This window comes from Furipterus horrens, unplaced genomic scaffold (assembly GCF_987537825.1).
Source record: "Furipterus horrens unplaced genomic scaffold, mFurHor1.1.pri manual_scaffold_1, whole genome shotgun sequence".
NCBI classification, from domain to species: domain Eukaryota; kingdom Metazoa; phylum Chordata; class Mammalia; order Chiroptera; family Furipteridae; genus Furipterus; species Furipterus horrens.
Window position 1 is genome coordinate 105,789,695 of NW_028327171.1, and position 18,705 is coordinate 105,808,399.

General features: G+C 42.3%; 1 protein-coding gene across 4 annotated transcripts in view; it reads right to left on the reverse strand.

The window, feature by feature from the left end:
* Positions 1 to 16,225, reverse strand: part of ILDR1 (immunoglobulin like domain containing receptor 1) — an 80,513-nt gene extending 64,288 nt beyond the window's left edge. For all 4 annotated transcript variants that reach the window (XR_016511173.1, XR_016511174.1, XM_090277271.1 and 1 more), the window contains exons 1-3: positions 15,989 to 16,225; positions 2,228 to 2,398; positions 739 to 888 (exon numbers count right to left, since the gene is read on the reverse strand). Coding sequence is in view for 2 of the 4 variants with exons in the window: in XM_090277271.1 (XP_090133397.1) it covers positions 739 to 888; positions 2,228 to 2,398; positions 15,989 to 16,043 (376 nt within the window). In the remaining 2 variants the exon portion in view is untranslated. The remainder of the gene's footprint in view (positions 1 to 738; positions 889 to 2,227; positions 2,399 to 15,988) is intronic.
* Positions 16,226 to 18,705: the final 2,480 nt, after the last annotated feature.

An 18,705-nucleotide genomic window follows, 5' to 3' on the forward strand; every position in this document is an offset into this window, starting at 1 on the left:
CACTTTATAGAAATCGAGGTCAGAAAATTGAAGGGACTTGCTCAAGTTCATACATCTCGTAAGTGCAGAATGAGGACTCACACCTGAGTCTAATCACCACTCCCTGTACTGGGCACAACAAATAGATATGCTTTAACATAGCTCTCAGATACCACATTTGATATTCACTTCAGTGTGGAGAGACAGAGACCATTATGCTCATCTTTCAGAGAAGGTAACAGAAGCTAGAGAAAATATCTGCCACTAGTCACTGAGCCAGCATGTGGAAGTAATGGGACACTGAGCCAGGTGTTTTGATTCTAAGCCCAATGCTCTTTTCTGTACCAATGAAGGGTGCTGGTCTCAAGGCAGCCACCTACTAGGAAGGCTCCGTTCCCTTAAATATATAAAACAGGTGTGACCAGAGGCAAACTCAGGAGCTGGGCGTTCCAGCAGGTGTGGGAGCAATTTGTAGAAGGGATCAAAGGAGCTTCATCCACACCTTAGTCCTGAATCTTGGGGAAGCAAAGAAAACCCTCCACTCCCAGACCTTTAGCCAAAGCTCATCCAAAGACCAACTTCCAGGGAAGTGACTTCAGATGATGCAGCACATTCTGTATATCTGGCATTTTACTCAAACAATGGCAGGGACCAAGGAGATCATCGGGCAGCAGAGAAAAAGGGAAATCCCCACAATGACTCAGTCTGGAGTCTGCACCTTTGCCACCCTCAGGCCCCTGCAGCCTCCCCCACACTCACGGTTCTGGATGGTGATCTTGCGCTGCCGGTAATCTACCCCCAGCACAGGCTCATTCTGACCCCGCCTCTGGGCCACAATTCGAACCTCCCGCTGGCTGTCGTTGCAGTCATTGGAAGGGTCCTGGCCCAGGGATAAGGCTGCCTGGTATGCTGAGGAAAGAGGATACACCCAAGTTACACAGAGTGGGGAATTCCCCGGAAGAAAGGCGCCCTTAGTGTGAGCCTCTGTGTCCTCAGGGAGTTTTGTTAAACATGAAGATTCTGATTCTGTAGGTCTGGAGGGAGAATCAGAAATTCTGCGTTTCTAATGAGCTCCTGAGTGATACCAATGTACCACACTGTGAGCAGTGAGACTCCAGACTCCCCCAATAGGCCATCATTTTCAAATCCTGGCTGCATCCCCGGGTATCCCATCCCAGCTTCCCTTGTCTTGTTTTCAGTCACCCCAGATTCTGCTCCCATAGAGTTCATCCATCTGCCCTTGTAGTACAAAGTCTGAGAGCTGTTAAATCTGCTGAGGCAAATATCCACTACCCTAGTCTCTCCTACCTCCCCACATAACCCAGGCATTTTAAGAGTAACCCCCAGGAAACAATGCCTCAATTTAAGAAGGAGGGTTTTTTGCAAGGGACAGAAACAGGCTCCGTGGGTAGCTCAGACAGTTAGGTTTTGGGGTTCGTATTGTGAGACATTAGTAGGACTAAAAGAGGTAAAGCTGATGCCTCCCCCTCCTTTTCTCATCACAGAAAGCTCACTTTCTTCCTACAAACAGGGTGCCCACTTCTGTTCCCAAAATTTCTGCCAGGTTAATTGTCCAGGCTGAGAGTGGGTATCTTGGTTCATTTGCTCCTGGAGACAGGCAGAGGTGGGCAGCTAAGAAGAGCTTTGGTTCCACACAGCAGGACTGACATGAGTGGGGCAACTGTTACTTAGAGACAGGATTTGGGATTTGGCTAAACATAGGTGGAGTTGTGCATCTCAGAGATGTCAAACAGCAAATGTGCTCCCTGGGGGCAGTGAATTCTGCATCACTGAGTGTTTAGTCAGTAGAGAAATGACTGTCTACCAGGAAGGCTGGCCGTAGAGCTGAACATGGCCATGGATACAAATAATCATTCCTCATGCATCCTTCTCAGCGGCATTCTAAAGGTGGGGGTGATGAGAGGCAGATCTGCATCCTCATCTCAGCATGCTGGCATGGACTAGGAGGCTAAACTTACTCTGCCTTTTACTTGATGTCTGAGTTGCCTTCAGTCTCCTCAGAACGAGGTGGGACATAAATTGTTAAATAAATAAAATAGTATGTGACCTTCAGTAAGTTATTTCATCTGCCTGGGCTCAGTTTGCTTATCTATAAAATGAGGAGACTAAATTAAGTGATCTTTGTGGCTTCTCCTCATGAGGATTTGTGGTCCTAAATAATTCCTATACCCTAACAGCAATACTTCACAAAGTGACCCAGGGAGAGCCAGAAGGGGAGGGCACTCACACGCAGAGTAGTAGTCAAAGATGGGATCTTTGCAGAAGGACTTGAAGCGCCACGTCACTACCACGTCCTGGAGCTGGGCAGAGGTGGTGTAGTCACATTTCAGGATGACAGAGGCAAATAGGGTGACATAGCGCTCCGTGTGCTGGACCGTCACCAACAAGGACAGGCACCCTGAAGCCAAGAGCAGGAGACAACACTGCAGGCAGACCAGATCTCTGGGAGGTGACCTACTTCTGTTTGTGGGGTAACAAAGGCTATGCAAATGAACAAACAAACTGCCTGACAGCTTGCGAGCTCGCTGGCAGGCGGAGTCTGGGTTCTTCCTCAGCCTGGGTGAAATACCGCACAGACAAATGAGGAAGACAGAGGAGAAAAAGATCAAGGACAACTCCCAAGGAGCTCACAGTCCATCAATGGTGATAACATATACAACAACAATAAATAAATTGCATTAAATAAGGCCATATTTGTACTAGAATGATCTTGTTAATATATATATTTTTTTCACATCACTCTCTCTTAAAAATGTTTTTCTATTTACCTATAGATAAATTCCAACCTCTACAAGGAAGCCTTATAGGGCTGGTCAAGGCTGCCTTCAGCCTTTCTCTCCTGCTTCATCTCCCTTCATGCCCTACCTTAAACTCAGAGACTGGCCACTCTGAACTTGCTTCAGTCCTTCCCACGCTGGGATCGCTGTCTTCACCAGATCTTGCTACATGTGGATGGCTCAGCTGGAGCACCCTTCTGCTAGAGAAGCCTTCCCTGATTGCAAATCTGGAAGAGGGGCCTCCCTCCATTTTCCCAAAGTACCTCATCTTACATTAATGAAGCATTTTCACACTTCTTGTTGATGGCTTGTTTACTATAGGCTCTGAGAAGGCTGACTGGTTTTGTCTCTAACTCATTGTTCAAACACAAGGACCTCATATTGTACCTTTCACCTCCTTGGCATCCAACAAATGTTTGTTGAATAAATGATGCAATGAATGACCAAAAATACATTAACCAGTGGATATTGGCAGCACGGGTCAATGTAAGCATAAAAAAAAGAAGATCAGATTATGACAAATTTTATCAAGAAAGACTTGAAGGAATTGAAAGTCTCCCTCCTCTTACCTTCCAAATATACAGACATACTCCAGATCTGCCCTGATGAGGAACCAGGTGGCACAGAAATGTCAGGTGGGACTTGGGCACAGTCAGAGGGCCACGCATAATTGGCATCTTGTAATGCTCCTATGTCAATATGGTCTCTAAGCCAGGTTATAGGGGATCTTCTCATGGGAGACTTAGCATAGAGCAGGAGTAGTCCAACTTGAGCATACACCTCTGGAAGACTTGAGACAGCCCAGATAGATGTCAGCAGGAGTTTCTGATTGAGTAGGGCTTGGATTGGACACAAGGACTTACATTTCTAATAAATTTTAAGGAGATGGTGATGCTATTGCTCTGGGCACTATACTTTAAGAAAAACTGGTGTAGACTAGATTTGAAAAACAACCACCACCACTACCACCTAGGCTTTGGGCTCAGATATGAATTGACTCAAATCAAACTTTACTACTTAGACATTGGGCAAGTTACTTACTCTCACTGAGTCTGTGTTTCCTCAACTACAAGTAAAGTTTATAACACTTATAACCTTATCAGGTCCCTGCAAGAATTCAATGAAATAATCCACAACCAGTGCTTGGCTCAATGCCTGTCACACATGCTGCCACGTTAATGTCAGCATATGAATCTCTGTGCCCCTTTCTTTTATCACAAGGGCTGAGGAGAGAGGTTCATCCTGGAGTCCTCAGGTGGAGCTGACTTTATTCTAACTGAGTTGCTCCCACAAACAAAACAAATATAGACACCAGAGCAGCTAGGTGGGCCTGTCTCAAGAGCCACGGCTATTGGTTCTGGATTCTGCCTCACCTTCTGGACACAGCCCACATAAGGTAGTCTGCTAAGGCTTATAACGGGCCCCTGTACCTATTTTTCTCACATCCATGGAGAGAACAGAATGCTGCTCAAGACAGGCTCTGGCCCCCAGAAATGACCCGAGCCATCTCCAGGACTGGGCTGTAAATGAGGTTGTGCCCATGGCAGCTGTGCTGGAAAGAGGGTCTGCAGAAGTGAAGGGGAGATGTGCGGGTGGGGGAAGACTTCATGAAGGAAGAAATTTAAGCTAGACCCTAAGATTCAGGTGGGATAAAGATTACACATAAGAAATAGAAGGCAGAGAAACTCATCATTTCAGGATGAAAGATGAGCAAAGGCCCTTAGCAGGAGAGAACCACCTGGAGGCCACCAACCTAGCTCGCATCTCTGGCTTTATGGGAGACAGAGGGGAAAAATAAGGTGGTGCTGGTGTTGGTGACCAGAAGTTGGGGAGATGGAGTACATCACACTCCAATGCCTATTTCTAGCTAATAGGTAATCACTGAAGGCTTTTCTGAAGAACAGGAATAGGTTGACAGTGGTGTTTTTAGGAAGATGGATGACTTCCTTATTTGGCCATTGATGAAAAAAGGACATCATTTTGAAAGTAAGCCTTCAGTAGTTTGGGGAAAAATAGTTGCTGTCTCTACTAGCTGTAGGATTCCTGGAAACCAGTCCAATCAGAACAGAAGATCCAGTGACCAGCACCGCAAGCCTAATATGGATTTTATCATAATCTGCTTTTTATTTTTTGCTTCTCCACCCTCACTTTTTGTCTTTTTCCAGTATTGACCTGAAATGGACTTCAGAGCTTTTGCCCACCAGAGCTGTAACTGGAACAGAAGGAGCTATGGGTAAGGTTCTGACAATGAATTGGAAGAGGGAGAAAAATACTGATTTGCAGCCTAAATAAGACCCTAGGTCCACATAACACTTTCAGATACTTTCTTTTTCACACTAAATATGATCTCTGGGAAGAGAGAAATTGTGCCCGTCTCATACGAAGCAAATCTGAGGTTAGAAAACATGACTTGTCTGTGGTCATTCATTTTCTAAGAGAATAGATTCAACATTCTTCCCCCGAGCAGCACTTTTGCCACTCTGCCCAGCCATTCTTTAAATAAAGGAACACGTCTGGTATTCTTTAGCTTGCAAAGAAATGGAGCACGAGGCCAGGCTACATGAGCAATAATCAATATACAATTAGCCACTCTCACTCTCATACTATAATAACCTACATGTTTTTTATTTTTGCTGAATGGTAATTCAACACAAAAAGCAGCTTATCGAAAGGCCTCTAGTCAACATTATTTGTACAGGTGAGACATTTGGGGAAGGAGGGAGACTTGCTGGGAGTCAGAGGGCGGAATTTGGTTGGAGCCAGAAGTTGCTCTGGAGTAGCTTTGAAGATTGCTGAATCTGACACTCCGAGGCAGAACAGGGACAAAGGTGATCACCTTCATTACCAAATCCTCATTCAGCTCCTCTTTCATGAATGCCTTTATTATGCACAAACCACACGGGGGGGGGGGGGGGGTTGCAGAGAACTCACCTTTTCCAACGTCAACACTGGCTATGCTGCCTTTTATCCTCTCTTCAATTTCATCCCTTATGTGAATTTCGAGCCTTAAAATATGCTGGGTTCACAGATGTTTTAATCACACTGAGCTCACACACTATCCTCCAGTAGTCTGCCAGCCCCATAGCATCCTGCACATCTCTCGGACCTTTCTCCAAAACCTGCCCCCAGCACCCCCACCCCCCAACACACATGGAAGGTAGGGAAGGGTCCCAGGATAAATGGTAACTGAGGAACCAGCAAACCTTCTCTCTTCTTCTAGGTTGTTGCTCTGGACCTCAGCATCTACTGTGCACTGGACGATGTTACATACATTGTCTTTAATCCCCACAAACCCCCAGGGTGGGATCAGCCCTGCTCATCTATGTGGACAAAAGTTCAGACAATAAACTAAGCCTTCTCAGCTTCAGGATTTGAATGTAGGGCTTGCTGAAGCCAAAACCCAATCTTTTTTTTTTTTTTTTTTTTTTTAACCCAAACCCAACCTTTCCCAAGCAAGCAAGTTTAACCTTCTAGGTGGAAGTCGGGACTCTCTGAAAGCAGGAGGATATTTCAGATTAGAAAGAAGACAAGGGAAGCAGCAAGTCCATCTTAAAGGGAAAAACTTGCCACCTTTCTTTCTCATGCTGAACTTCTCTATATGACTAACCACATTGGGCACCCACACTACTAAGCAGATAAGGTTTTCAAGAAGAGGCCAAAAGCAGCAAAACCAGGGCTGAAAAAATGAACAGATTCAAAAAGATAAATGCCCTTTTTTATAGATTGCAACATTGCTCGTTTTTTAATTTATTCCTTATTATATTTTTCCCATTACCATTTAGTCCCCTATACCCCCTCCCCCCAGCAATCACCCCACTGTTGTCCATGTCCCCGAGTCTCTTCTTTCTTTTTGCTCGATCCCTCCACCCTCTGACGTCCCCCACATCATCGGCGAGTTTTCAAATTTGTAAATTATTTTTTTATTTTTACATTCCCTTCATCTGTGGCATCTCCTTATCCCCAATATATTGCTATCTAATTTCCTAGCTGTCCCTACCATTTTTCCCTTGAAAACTTAATTCTAGAGACTGATTTCCTGAGTGCAGATTCTACCTTCACTCCCTACCAGCTAAAACAGCTGGCAAGTTATTTCCAAACTCCAGTTGTTTCTTTACACACCAAATTGGGATGATACTAATATCTGCCTGATAGGGTTGTAGCGAGGATTAAATGAGACAAATGTCCAGCATTTAGCAAAGAGCCTGCCACATACTAGACACTCAATAAATATTGACTATCATTTGTATCAATTGTATGTATCTTGCCTACCTTAAATATTGAGGTCAACTGAGACCATCATGCAAAAGCATTCTGAAAGAATTAAAATGATACAAATGTAAACTACCACTACTGTCTTCTCTTTGCAAAATGGGTTAGTGCACTGAAAGCTTTCAGCGCTGTGTCACTTTATACTCTGGCAAACCCGTTCACAATTTGCCTCCCCTGTGAAAGAGGAAGAGAGGGAGACCTGTCATTTAAGAACGGAGAGGTAACTTCAGATGAGGTACTAGAGCTCATGGGAAGGAGGGAAGGGAAAGGGGATTCTCTGTTTCCCGCCATGAGGTACTTTCCAAGACTAGGCTGCTGTGCAGAGTGGGGACTACCATCTGACATCAAAGTGGAGGAAAAACATACCAAAAAAGAAGAGTATCTTTACAACTAAATGCTATGTGTTCCCGAATACATGCACATTGTACATTTATTGTTTTCATTGTCTTCCTTCTCTACAATCATATTGGGCAAGATGTTTTACAGTCTCTAGAACATCTTATCCTCACAGCACAGGGACATAGGTGCAAAGTTTTTCTTTCTCTCAAGAACTATTTTCAGAACATTAGATGGCATTTCCCCTCCTTTCCACAGGAAGGGTCCTGCCTAAAGGGGATGGTAGCCAGGGAGGGCCAGCATGGTCTTCCTGGCAGGGGGCCGTGGCCCAGTGCTGACGCTGATGGAAGGTCTCAGTTCCTGAGTGTTTTTCGGATACCCAGGCACCTCTGTCCAGTAAGCATGTTAACAAAAAGTACACAGGTTTAATCCTATCAGAGTTTATCTCTGAGCAAGCTATCGCCTCAAGTATATTTGCCATCAGTACTTACTATATTTCCTTAGATAAGAGTGCAAACATGAGAGAAATAAAGGGCAAGAGAGGCTGGCAATGAGTACAGAGAAGCAGCAAGGGATCTGGAGAGTTAGAAGAGAGTTGGGGCAGGGAAGGAATTATGTCTACATAATTATGGCTACAGATTTAACAAAGGTCTGGCTTGTGCAGGTCAACAGCACTAGGCTTGGGGTGCCGCTAAAGCATGTGGCTGGCTACCATTGGGAGAAAAATTATATAGACTGGGCACTTACATGCTGTTAGACATGGTATTGCGAGCTTTAATTTACAATATTTCATTTAACTTTTGCAAAAATCCCACGAGATAAGCTATATTTTTATCTCAGTTTCATAGGTGAAGAAAATCCACAGGGAGATTAAGTAACTGATTTCAGGTCACACAGCTAGAAAGTAGCAAAGCTAGATTTAAATTTACACCTCTAAAATTTCAAAGCCTACACTGTTTCAATGTTCCCACTGCCTCCTGGGTAAGTTTTTCTAATGGTGGAAGTTTAACCTTTAAGGGAAATTTACTTTAAGGCTCATTCACAGATTTATTTTAACCATTTTGTATAAAAACCCTTTTTACGTTTTTTTTTGTAATATAAATTAAACAACAGAAACTTCCAACAATAAAGAATGGCATAAAGTAAGAAGTTCCTCCTTGTTCACCATGCATTCTACTCCCCAGGGGTACCATGGTTGATGATTTGGTGTATGTCCCTCCGCAACTTTTCCTATGCTGCTCTTTAAAAAATCATTAATCATATTATGTATATTAACTTACAACTTTGTTTTTCTTCAAACTAATGGTATATCATTATATTCTATAGATCTAATTATTATATAGGTGTAATTATTTTAGTGGCTGCCTAAAAATTCACTATATGGATGATTTACCCATTTTCCTAATAATGGGCATTTAAGTTGCTTCTGATTTATCACTATTACAAATAACACTGACATGAATTGTTAAAATGACTGTATTTATATAAAGTAACTCTTCACATGCATGCCTTCCAGTAGGGTATGTTTTTTAAGGTGAGATGCTCGGTCAAAGGAAATAAGGCTTTTATATTTTAATAGAAACTTCAGGAAAGAAATTTATACTTGTATTCCCATCAACAGTGTGACAGTCCCATCTTTTACCACAACCTTTCCAATGGGGGAACATACAAATCTTTAAAATTTTTGATGAACTACAAGGTGAAAAAATAGCCACTAAGGTGGTTTGAACTTGCTATTCCTTTAGGGGTAGAAGACAAAACCTGGTTGAGAGGCAAAGCCTTGGAGTTTCCCTAAGTATGTCAATCAAATCAGTGACTCATCCATGTCCCCACATGCTAATCTCAGAGCATATGCAAATTTGGGTCTCACCAGAATGACAAATTTCTGTGTCCCCTGGGTCTTCAGAGGTCACTCATTGACTTAATTTATTGAATACCTACAATGAGCCAGGCACCATTCTAGATGATGGGGGTACAACAGCAAATGAGGGAGACAATGCCTCTGCACTACTGGACCTTATGTGCTTGTTGGGAAAGTCAGCAATAAACAAGTAAACATAGAGACAAAGTACTTCATAACTAAGCTTTAGATGGTTGTTTAAAAACTGCTTTGGATGTCAAATCCTACTACTGTACAGTAAAGGACAAGAGAGACACACAAATCCAAATATTCCTGGCAGCTCTTCCTTGTTGTTCCAAATTCTAAATCAAGTTCCAAATCTAAACCAACATCTTTCCATACAAACCTGGGTCTCTTTGATGTTTCCCATCTCAGTGAATGAGCAGCACAGAAAACTAGGAATTGTCCTTGACATCTCTTTCTCCCTCACTCCCCATATACAATTTAGTATCAAATTGGTTTTATTTATCTCCTAAGAATTTCTGCAATTTCTCGATCTCTCTGTCATCCTTATTCCCACTCAACTACAAGCCAGCATCACTTACAGCCTGGATACTGCCTAAGCCTTCCTGGTACCTGGATATACTCTGGTTTTCAGCCATGTAGATTCCACACTGCCATCAGTCTCCCAACTCCTGCTCTTTAAAAATCTCTAAAAGCTGTTCATTGTTCTTAGGATAAACGAAAAGCCTCCTACTATGACCCATGAAGCCATGCATATCTGGTCCTACCCACCCCTCTGGCCTCATTTCCATCATATGTCCTGTGACTTCCTCCATTCAGCCATGCTAACATTCTTCCCTTCCCTCATACTCACTGAGCTCCTAACCAGCAGTCTTGCTCATACTCTACTTTTAGTCTGGTATGATGATTCCTCAGCTATCAACTTAAGCATCATTTCTTTGGGGAGGGCCTCCTGAATGAGCAGAACCCATTTACCATATGTTATTGTGGTCCCTTATAGCTCTTTTTTATGATTCCTGTCACAGTTGTATTTCTACATTTGCTTGTATTTCCTTTAGGCTCCAAGCACCATGGGGCCAGGGCCATGTCTGCTTTTGTTTGCCAGCATGTCTGCTGGTTAATTAGCCAGCATCTCATTCCACTGCAGTGTTATACATTAAATATCTGTTGAGTAAAAAAGTAAATAAGTTCACATGTCACAGGCCAAACTGCTTGGGACAAATTTTAAGTGCTCTAAAAGTACAAAAAATAAATAAAGTGAACCACTTGTAGTATGTTTAGATAAAAAGGAAGAAGGATGTATGCTGGGGGAAAAGGAAGTGCGAGAGCATGCCCTATCCACAGGGACATGGCTGCCCGAGTTAGTGAGGTGAGAATGAGCGAGCCCTGAATTCCACACAGAGAGCTTTAACCTGCTCTTACAAGTAATGGGGATCTAGTGGAGGGTCTCGGAGGATTAAAATGAAGGTGGGAAAGATTAACCCAGTAAGTTAATCTAACATCTGGGTAGAAGAATGGTTGGAACTAGACAGAGAGGTAGCAGGTTTAGAGACAAGGAGACTGTCAAGATGCTAATGTGACGTTTGTTAACTGGAACAAAAAAGAAGGGGCAGATCCTGGGATAGAGCAAAACAGTCTGGTGATTAACTGAATTTGGGAAGTGAAAAAAATGTCAAAATTGCTTTCCTCTAACCCTACCTTACCCTAAAATTTACACATCAGAAGATACAGAAATAAGGACAAAGAGAGAGATGACATGATTGGAGTCTTCCCAATTTTTAAAACACAATTTTATTTCTCCCACAAGGACTTCAAATAAGGAAATAAAGTATTAAATTGAAGGAAACCCAGGCAATCAACAATACATTAATTACCTGGCATCTCATTCTACTGCGTTGTTGTTGGGGCAAGTTATTTAATAAGTAGCATTTAGCCAGACATCCAGGAGGCAATCTATTTCTATTCCTGCACCCCCGGATTCAATTAGACAAAATGAACCCACTTTGTGTCATGAAACATGAAAGAGCAATGGACTATGAGTAAGGACGTCAGGATTCTGGGCTCAGCTCTACTAACTCCATTGTGTCAACCTGAAATGTGTGACTTCCCTGAACAAAGATTTTCTCATCTGTAAAACTGGCCAGAAGGAGAAGGCAGAGCACTGGGATACTGGAGATAGTTCAGGGGGTCCCATCTACCTCCCAGAGGTCCCTCACCCTGAGAAGCTCCACTTTACTATCTACTATATCAGGGATCAAGATGTCATTAAGTCTTCACTATGATTCTAACCTTCATCACATTGCTCAGTCCCTTAGGATGCAGCTGGTCTGATTTCCCAAAGAATAATATTACACATTGATTGGTGTGTAGACCCATAATTTAACACCACGCTATGATCTTAAATTTTTTTCACAAAAGCACAAATGACAAACCTTTTTAGAATTTGAAGAGAAAACTGAATTTTCATCCGGGAATAAACTTTGAGGTTGGATGAACATAACAAAGGATGTCAGCCAATAATACAAAGGGCTGTATGTAGGTACTTATTTTAGCCTTATCTTAATATTTTTTTTCAAGAAGGAAGTATTACAGCAGTCCCTCTCTATATCATGGTTCATTTATCGCGGCCTCACTGTATCGCAGGATTTTTTAAAATATTATATTTAATTATTTATCGCAGATTTTTCGCTATATCGCGGGATTTTGCAGTACTGTATACGTATGTTGTCAAAGTTACGTAGGTTTAAGAGTGTAGAATATGTTTAAGAACATTAGTGTTTATAAAAGTGTGGAGAAGGTTAATAAGGAGGCAGGAAAGGTTAATAAGGGACTGGAAATGGTTTATAAGTGTGTGGGAAGGGTTTATAAAGCCTTAAAATATATATAAATACTAAAATAAATGTAAGGTTCCTACTTCAAGGATTTTCACCTATTGCAGGGGGGGCTATAGAATGTAATACCTGCAATAAGTGAGGGAATACTGTACTTTGTAATAGTACAAATTTATTTCTAAAAAAAAGAAAAAAACCTCTGACAACTGACCTCTCCACAGCTCAGAGCACAGGGACTATGGTACCTTCCCAGGACTCCCTGACCTCAGGGGCCCCAAGCCACATCAACTAGCGAGTACCCAAATCTGACATCATTTCACTAGTGGCCTACACTTTGCAATTGCAGAAGCTTGGATGCTAATCAGAGGACTGGGTTGACTCCTCTCTAGAAACAGAAGAAAGCAAGGCGATGGACCAAAATGAGCACACTCTTAAAGGTTTCCAAAGTTCTTATCACAATTTGCAGTGGATCTTGAGAAAATGAATTTCCTGGATTTTTCTATTTAGTATTGCTAATTCACGAAGTATTATCTGTGAACTTAAATGTTAGTAACATAATATTTGATGTCAGTTTGTTATTCTTTTATCCAAGATAGTAAATGGGATTTGTGTGTATGTGTGAACCTTTTGTTTCTATTTTATAAATCTCACGTGTCTGTTTACATGTCACAATGTAAACGGTATTTCTTACTGGGAGCTGTGAAAAAAAAAGTTTGAGAACACTGCTTTGGTAGGGAGTGAGAGAGGAAGCGGATCTTCACCAGTTTGATCTTAGAGACATTTTAGTAAGTTTGGTTTAAAAATAAAGAAGTGAGGGCAGTGGGGAGGGATCCAGTGTTTTCCTGAGTGATGACCATGTTATAGACACAATGCCTGATCTTCACCCACTTAATAAGAGTTGGCCTTTTGGTGGGAGAAAAGAGAGTGGGGAGAAAAAGGGCTTGTCAGGAATCTTGCCTGGATGAAGAGAGATTCCTTCAAAGTTATACCGAGCAGAGGCAGATTCTGAAATCTAAGCTGATAGCCATCTATTAATTGCAGTGTCTTGGCTGTAGGTGAAGGAAGCATAGAGAAGCCTAAATTGTTTCTTTAAAGTTTCTTTAAAGCCTAATTGTTTCTATAAAATCCTACCTGGGTCTAAATTATGACTGCCATTGTCACCATGGCTGACATTTATTAAGCTCTCAATATGTTCCAGTAACTGTATTGAGTTCTTTAAAACCTTCATTTCATTTAATCCTCACAAAAACCTTATGTACTCTAGTCACCCCAGTTTACTGGAAGCTTTTTAGCAATCCAGTAAGTTGACCAATATCATAGATGCAAAATCCAAATGCATATTTAGTAGTTGAATGAAGCTTTATTTATATTTCCTGCACATATTCAGGAAACATGCCTGCTAAAAAAGCTATTTCCCCCTCAAAGCGTTGGAGTCAAAACAGTTGAAATCTCAATTGTTATAAAAGTGAGATTAGATGTTCACTTAGGTCTTTTTCACATTCAGCATTCTCTGGTTCTATTGGGTTGACCAAAAAGTCCATTTAGTTTTTCCATAAAAGGCACAGTTTTCATTTTCACCAATAACTTTACTGATTTGGATATTTTGAGTATATCTGCTATCTCCTGCTATTGGCTTCTAGTGGGCAGAGGCCAGGGGTGCTGTTAAATATCTTCCAATGCATAAGACAGCCCCACAGCAGAGAATTATTTGGCCAAAATGCCAGTAGTACCAAGAAACTTCGGAAACCACTTTTGATATGTTTGATCAGTCACAGCACCTTCTCCACACACTGCATAAATCTCTTTCTCTCTCTCTCTCTCTTTTTTTTTTTTTTTGTCTTTCAGTTGCGTTTTTACCTTCCTTGAAATAATAAAGCATAATATGCCAAAAATGTTGAGTATTATTCCGTCTTCAATATTAAAATGGCTGCACAAAAATTCACCAATTTTGATAAGGTGTTTGTTTTTTTTTACATACACAGCTGTAATGATACAATCTAACCAAAATGTTTTGAATGAAGTTAAAGACAACTAAGCACTATTAGAGCCATCCTACAGCAAAAACTAAAGGAAATTTTTGGCAAACCCAATAAAGAATGTCAGGCAAACGCAGCAGTCTTTATTATTTTACTTCAATATCCTGGCTACTAACACTGCATGGCTGGTTCATAAACACCTAGAGCTCCGCTTCCTAAAGTCCCTGTCCATTCAGCAATTTGCTCACTAGAAAAATATACCCTTTGGTTATAATCACTATAGTAGAAAAATGTTAATTGTTCAGTATTATTCATAAAAACGGAATAGTTTTTAAAACATTATGCTGGTGATCTAAGGATTTGGGTTTACATCCTAATGGGGGTTTTGTCTGTAAGGCTTCTTTTCTCATCCTATCGACCTGGATGACTGCTGGCTACGAAGTCCATACTGTTCACTCTTTGGCTCCCATCAGCTCAAGAGCACTCTGGCGATGGGGTGCTCAGGGGCAGAGGTGGGAGTAGACCTCTATTTTCCTACAAAGACAGCTCAAGCAACCTTAGAAATCCTTAACTACTGTGGACTTTGAGCTGAACACACGAGGCATCAAAGAGAAACTGCACAAAACTGGGATTTTTATGTTTGCTTTCACAGTCCAAACTGATTGACCACCCTGCTGAAATTTCAGGCACTTAGATTTAGGTGAGGTTTGGTCCATTTTCTTGTGTATTATGGGTGTCCAACATCTAGTCATCAGCTTCAAATAATCGGAAGGACCTATATCCTGCAGAAAAGGTGGTGAGCTAGAAAACCTTAGGGATACCCATCTTCCACTTTTTCTACCCTTTTGCAATCCTCCCTCTCTCAGCATTAAGCTTAAGTCATTGTAGAACCTTATCTGAATGAATTTTCGTTACATCTGAGTGCTTTTCTTGTTCTGTTAAGCTTATAAATATGGAATTCTGCCTGCATCTTCAGACTGTATTCTTTCCCTCAGAAAAATAAAATACTCAAATTGGTCTTTGGGCAAATTGAGCTCCCCGCCCACTAACAGAGGTCAGAGGGCAGTTATTCCTAAAAGGAAGGGAGAAAAAGGTAAAAACAGTAAAATAGGGCAGAACTCTAAGGGAAATGATATGTTCTGGTTTGCAAGATCACACCTACACCCTCACTGAAAAGGGCTAAAAGAGCCCGCACATGCCATCATTCTCCCACCCTTTCCTACCAGGTTTTACTCATGCAGATACACACTTCTGTCATAGTCCCAAGAGATAAAGACCGAGACACGCAAAACCATACTTTTCAAAGCAGACAGGGGATTGGCGTAGAGATTGAAGACGAAGGAGTGGTGGTGGGCGGGTGGACACTTGAAGGGGTGTTACTATGGCAAGGGGGAAGTTAGGGAGGCGGGTAAATAACAAAAAGTTTACAAGTGACCCTGAAGATGGTTAGCAAAGAGCTAAATGTTGTGGTCCTGTAAAAAAGGTTCTGAAACATAATGAACATCCATTATATACTTGAGGACACATTATAATCTCCCAGGAGTGAAATAAATGCATTTCTGGGCCAATATGGTTGTCATCATATCTAAAACCTAAAAGCAAGTATCAGATGGAAGGAAAAAGTAGTTGGGAATTGTGAAAGTAGTGTTACCGCATCTATCAATTGAGCTTTAGAGACTAAATACGTGCCTAATAAATGACTGCAGGAGGGGAAGTTTAGAGGTTTCTTTCTTAGCTGCACCTGTTACTGAAGGGCCTGGGCTAATAAAAGGAAAACAACAGGTTCCCACAGGTGAAACTATCCAGTCCCCGCACCTCCTGGCGCCCGTGTCAAGAGCCCCCGGAGCGCAGCCCAGGCCTCCGCTGCCCTGCCTGAGGCCAGCTCTGCAAGGCAGGCAACAATGGCTTCCAGTCTCCTTGGGCCCAGGCGCTCACCTGTTGGGAGCCAGGTGAAGAGCAGTAGCCAAGGTGCAGGTAACTCGAGGCCCATGCCGGCCCTTCTCTAACCCCCTTCAGCTCAGGCGCTCTGGGGCACTGTCTTCGCCAGCGGCCGCCCCAGGACGCAGCACTTCTCCAGGAATCCCTCCGCTTTCCCCTTGCTCGTCGCCGCGCTGCGGGAGGGCTGGCCCGGGGCAGCGAGCGGGTACTCCGACGCATCCCCACCTGAGGCGCTCGCCGCGGCCCCGCCCCCACACCGGCGCCGCCGTTTCCTGCTCCGCCCCGGTCCCCGGAGACGGCGGCCACCTTTTCTACCTGCCACCGCCCTCTCTGCAGGCGGCCGGGTATTTCTCCTCCTCACCGAAAAAGCGTCTCCTGCCGCTCGCCCCTCTCGCCGGTAGAGAATGTTACGATTTTTCTCCAGAAGTTCTCGGGAACCCTTACCCCTAGATAATTTCTCCCCCTGTCTTTATAGAATTATGTAAATATAACTTTCTAAGGCGTATTTCCTGCGTTATGTGTCCATTCACTCATACGCTCTTGGAAAACATTCTCTTCCCCTCCCCTCCCCCCCCCGACTAAAAGCACACCAATATGAAGTTTGCACATTTTGTCTATCAAGGTTTTCTAGAAACTAAAGATACAGGGTATGAACTAGAGAAGTAAACTTAATTTTTGACAATTATAAAAGGAACAGATGTTTAGTATGTTTATTATAAGAGCTAGAAAAAATATAAATGGATAGAAATAAACAAGTATCCTGCTCCCACCACTGATAGTTAGGCATTGTTAATGTTGGTACATTTTTTTCTATCATTTCCCATCCTGCATGCAGCTCAACTGCCCCTCAGCCTTCCCAAGGTCAAAGATTCTAGGTCTCTTTACGCCAGGCAAATTTGTCTCTACACTTCTTCCTTAGCAGGAACCCACTGGAAGGAGAAAAGAAAAATAGAGAAGGGCACGCTTGCCTTCAGTTACCAACCAACAACATTAATTTGGGAAATCACCTATACAGTGGTCAACATAAATAGGCAGCAAGCCATTTTATACACCTTTCCCTTATCAGGGATTTTTCATCATCCTCCCCCTCCTGTAACAAACACTGTTCTCCTACCTCCCAGCCACCTTCTGTTTCCTCAAGAAAAAAAAGTATAAAGATGCATTTAACATGGTTTCTCTTCCTCAAGAAGTTTCCATTCCGGTCACTAACCTTAGAAGTCAATATTATTTCTCCTAAGTGTATCCCTGCCTTGCTCTGCTCTGAAGAGTCCTCTTCACTGATGTTACTGGTGATCCTCATCTCTCCTCTTCCCAGAAGAATAGCCTTGTCCTGAATCTGATTGGACTTCTCAACACGGTTCCTTCTGGCCATCTTCCCTCCCCCTCCTCCACTCCTGTGTCTGGCCTCTGGTTCCCTAATCAGGCCTCTCCACTTTAAATGTTTTTCTTGTAGTTTCTCTTCCAGAAAATAGGAAGTAAATTCAGGAAGTTATGACCAAGGGTAGGTGGAACAGTATGTTTAGGAGCCTTTAGATATTCCACAGTGGGATCCCAGCACAGCAGCATCAGGATGCAATATGAATGAGGGATGCGCCCCCTCCCACCTCCAGAGACCCTGCACACGCTCCCAGGAACGTTGTATGTGTTTGTGACCCTGGGGGATTTGTGTGGTTGCTGCTTAGTGAATAGTTCCAGGCAAGTTTTTTATCCCAGTCTAAATAAATATGAACCCTCACCTTCCCACACCTACCTCCCATACCCCTCAGCCCTTGCTTTGGTATAAAGGTCATTTTAATATTCATTGAAGCCAGCATTTTTTCATGTTTATTTCATGGAACAGTGGTTTCATGGAATGTTAATATATAGCATATGGGATCAAATAAATTCAAGAAATGCTGGGTTAAACTAAAAAAATTTTTTCTCAGGACTTGTCAAACCCTTAGGGTGCTAGTGTACATTTGAATTTCCAAGGGAATATTATTCAACCGTAAAACCTTTTTTTCCCCCACACATATCTCAGGTAGATGTTCCATGGGTATTTGGGAAATCCTGGTGTTCTAAACTAAACATGATTGGCAGGGGGGTGGGGACTCAATACATTGGAAACTTCTATAGGAACAACAACAAAAAATGACTTTAACAAAGTTTATCCAAATGCAGGAGAATTAGAAGTTTTTAATTTTCTCTTGGGAATCACTATTTAGTTGAACATCCACCTATATTGCTTCTCTTATAGTGAACACTTTATGGTTAATTATGTGTGTTTCTCTGTCTACTACATGCATCTTTTTCTTCACCAGTTACCTTTATTAATTATGCACCAAGCAATGTTCTATGTACTTTACATGCATTATCTCATTAAATTCCCACAATAGCTGTATAAAATAAGTTATTATCAATCACATTTTACAGATGTGAAAACTGAGATTCAAGAAAGTAACTTGCCCAAGGTAACAAAGCTAATAAGTGGTGGGGTTATGAGTCTTAAGTGAGGCAGTCTGATTCCAGACATCATGCTCTTGGCTATTACACCATATACTCTCACATAGCTATGTCTCCATTTGTATTAACAGCTAACTGACTCTATCAGTGCATGTTAATGAGTTTCCTTCCACACATGTCATTGAGTGTTACATAAAGAAAATTCCATTCCATGCCATGAGCTCTCCTGGGCCAGCCATTGTGCCAACATATGCTATTGGTTCATTAAAAAG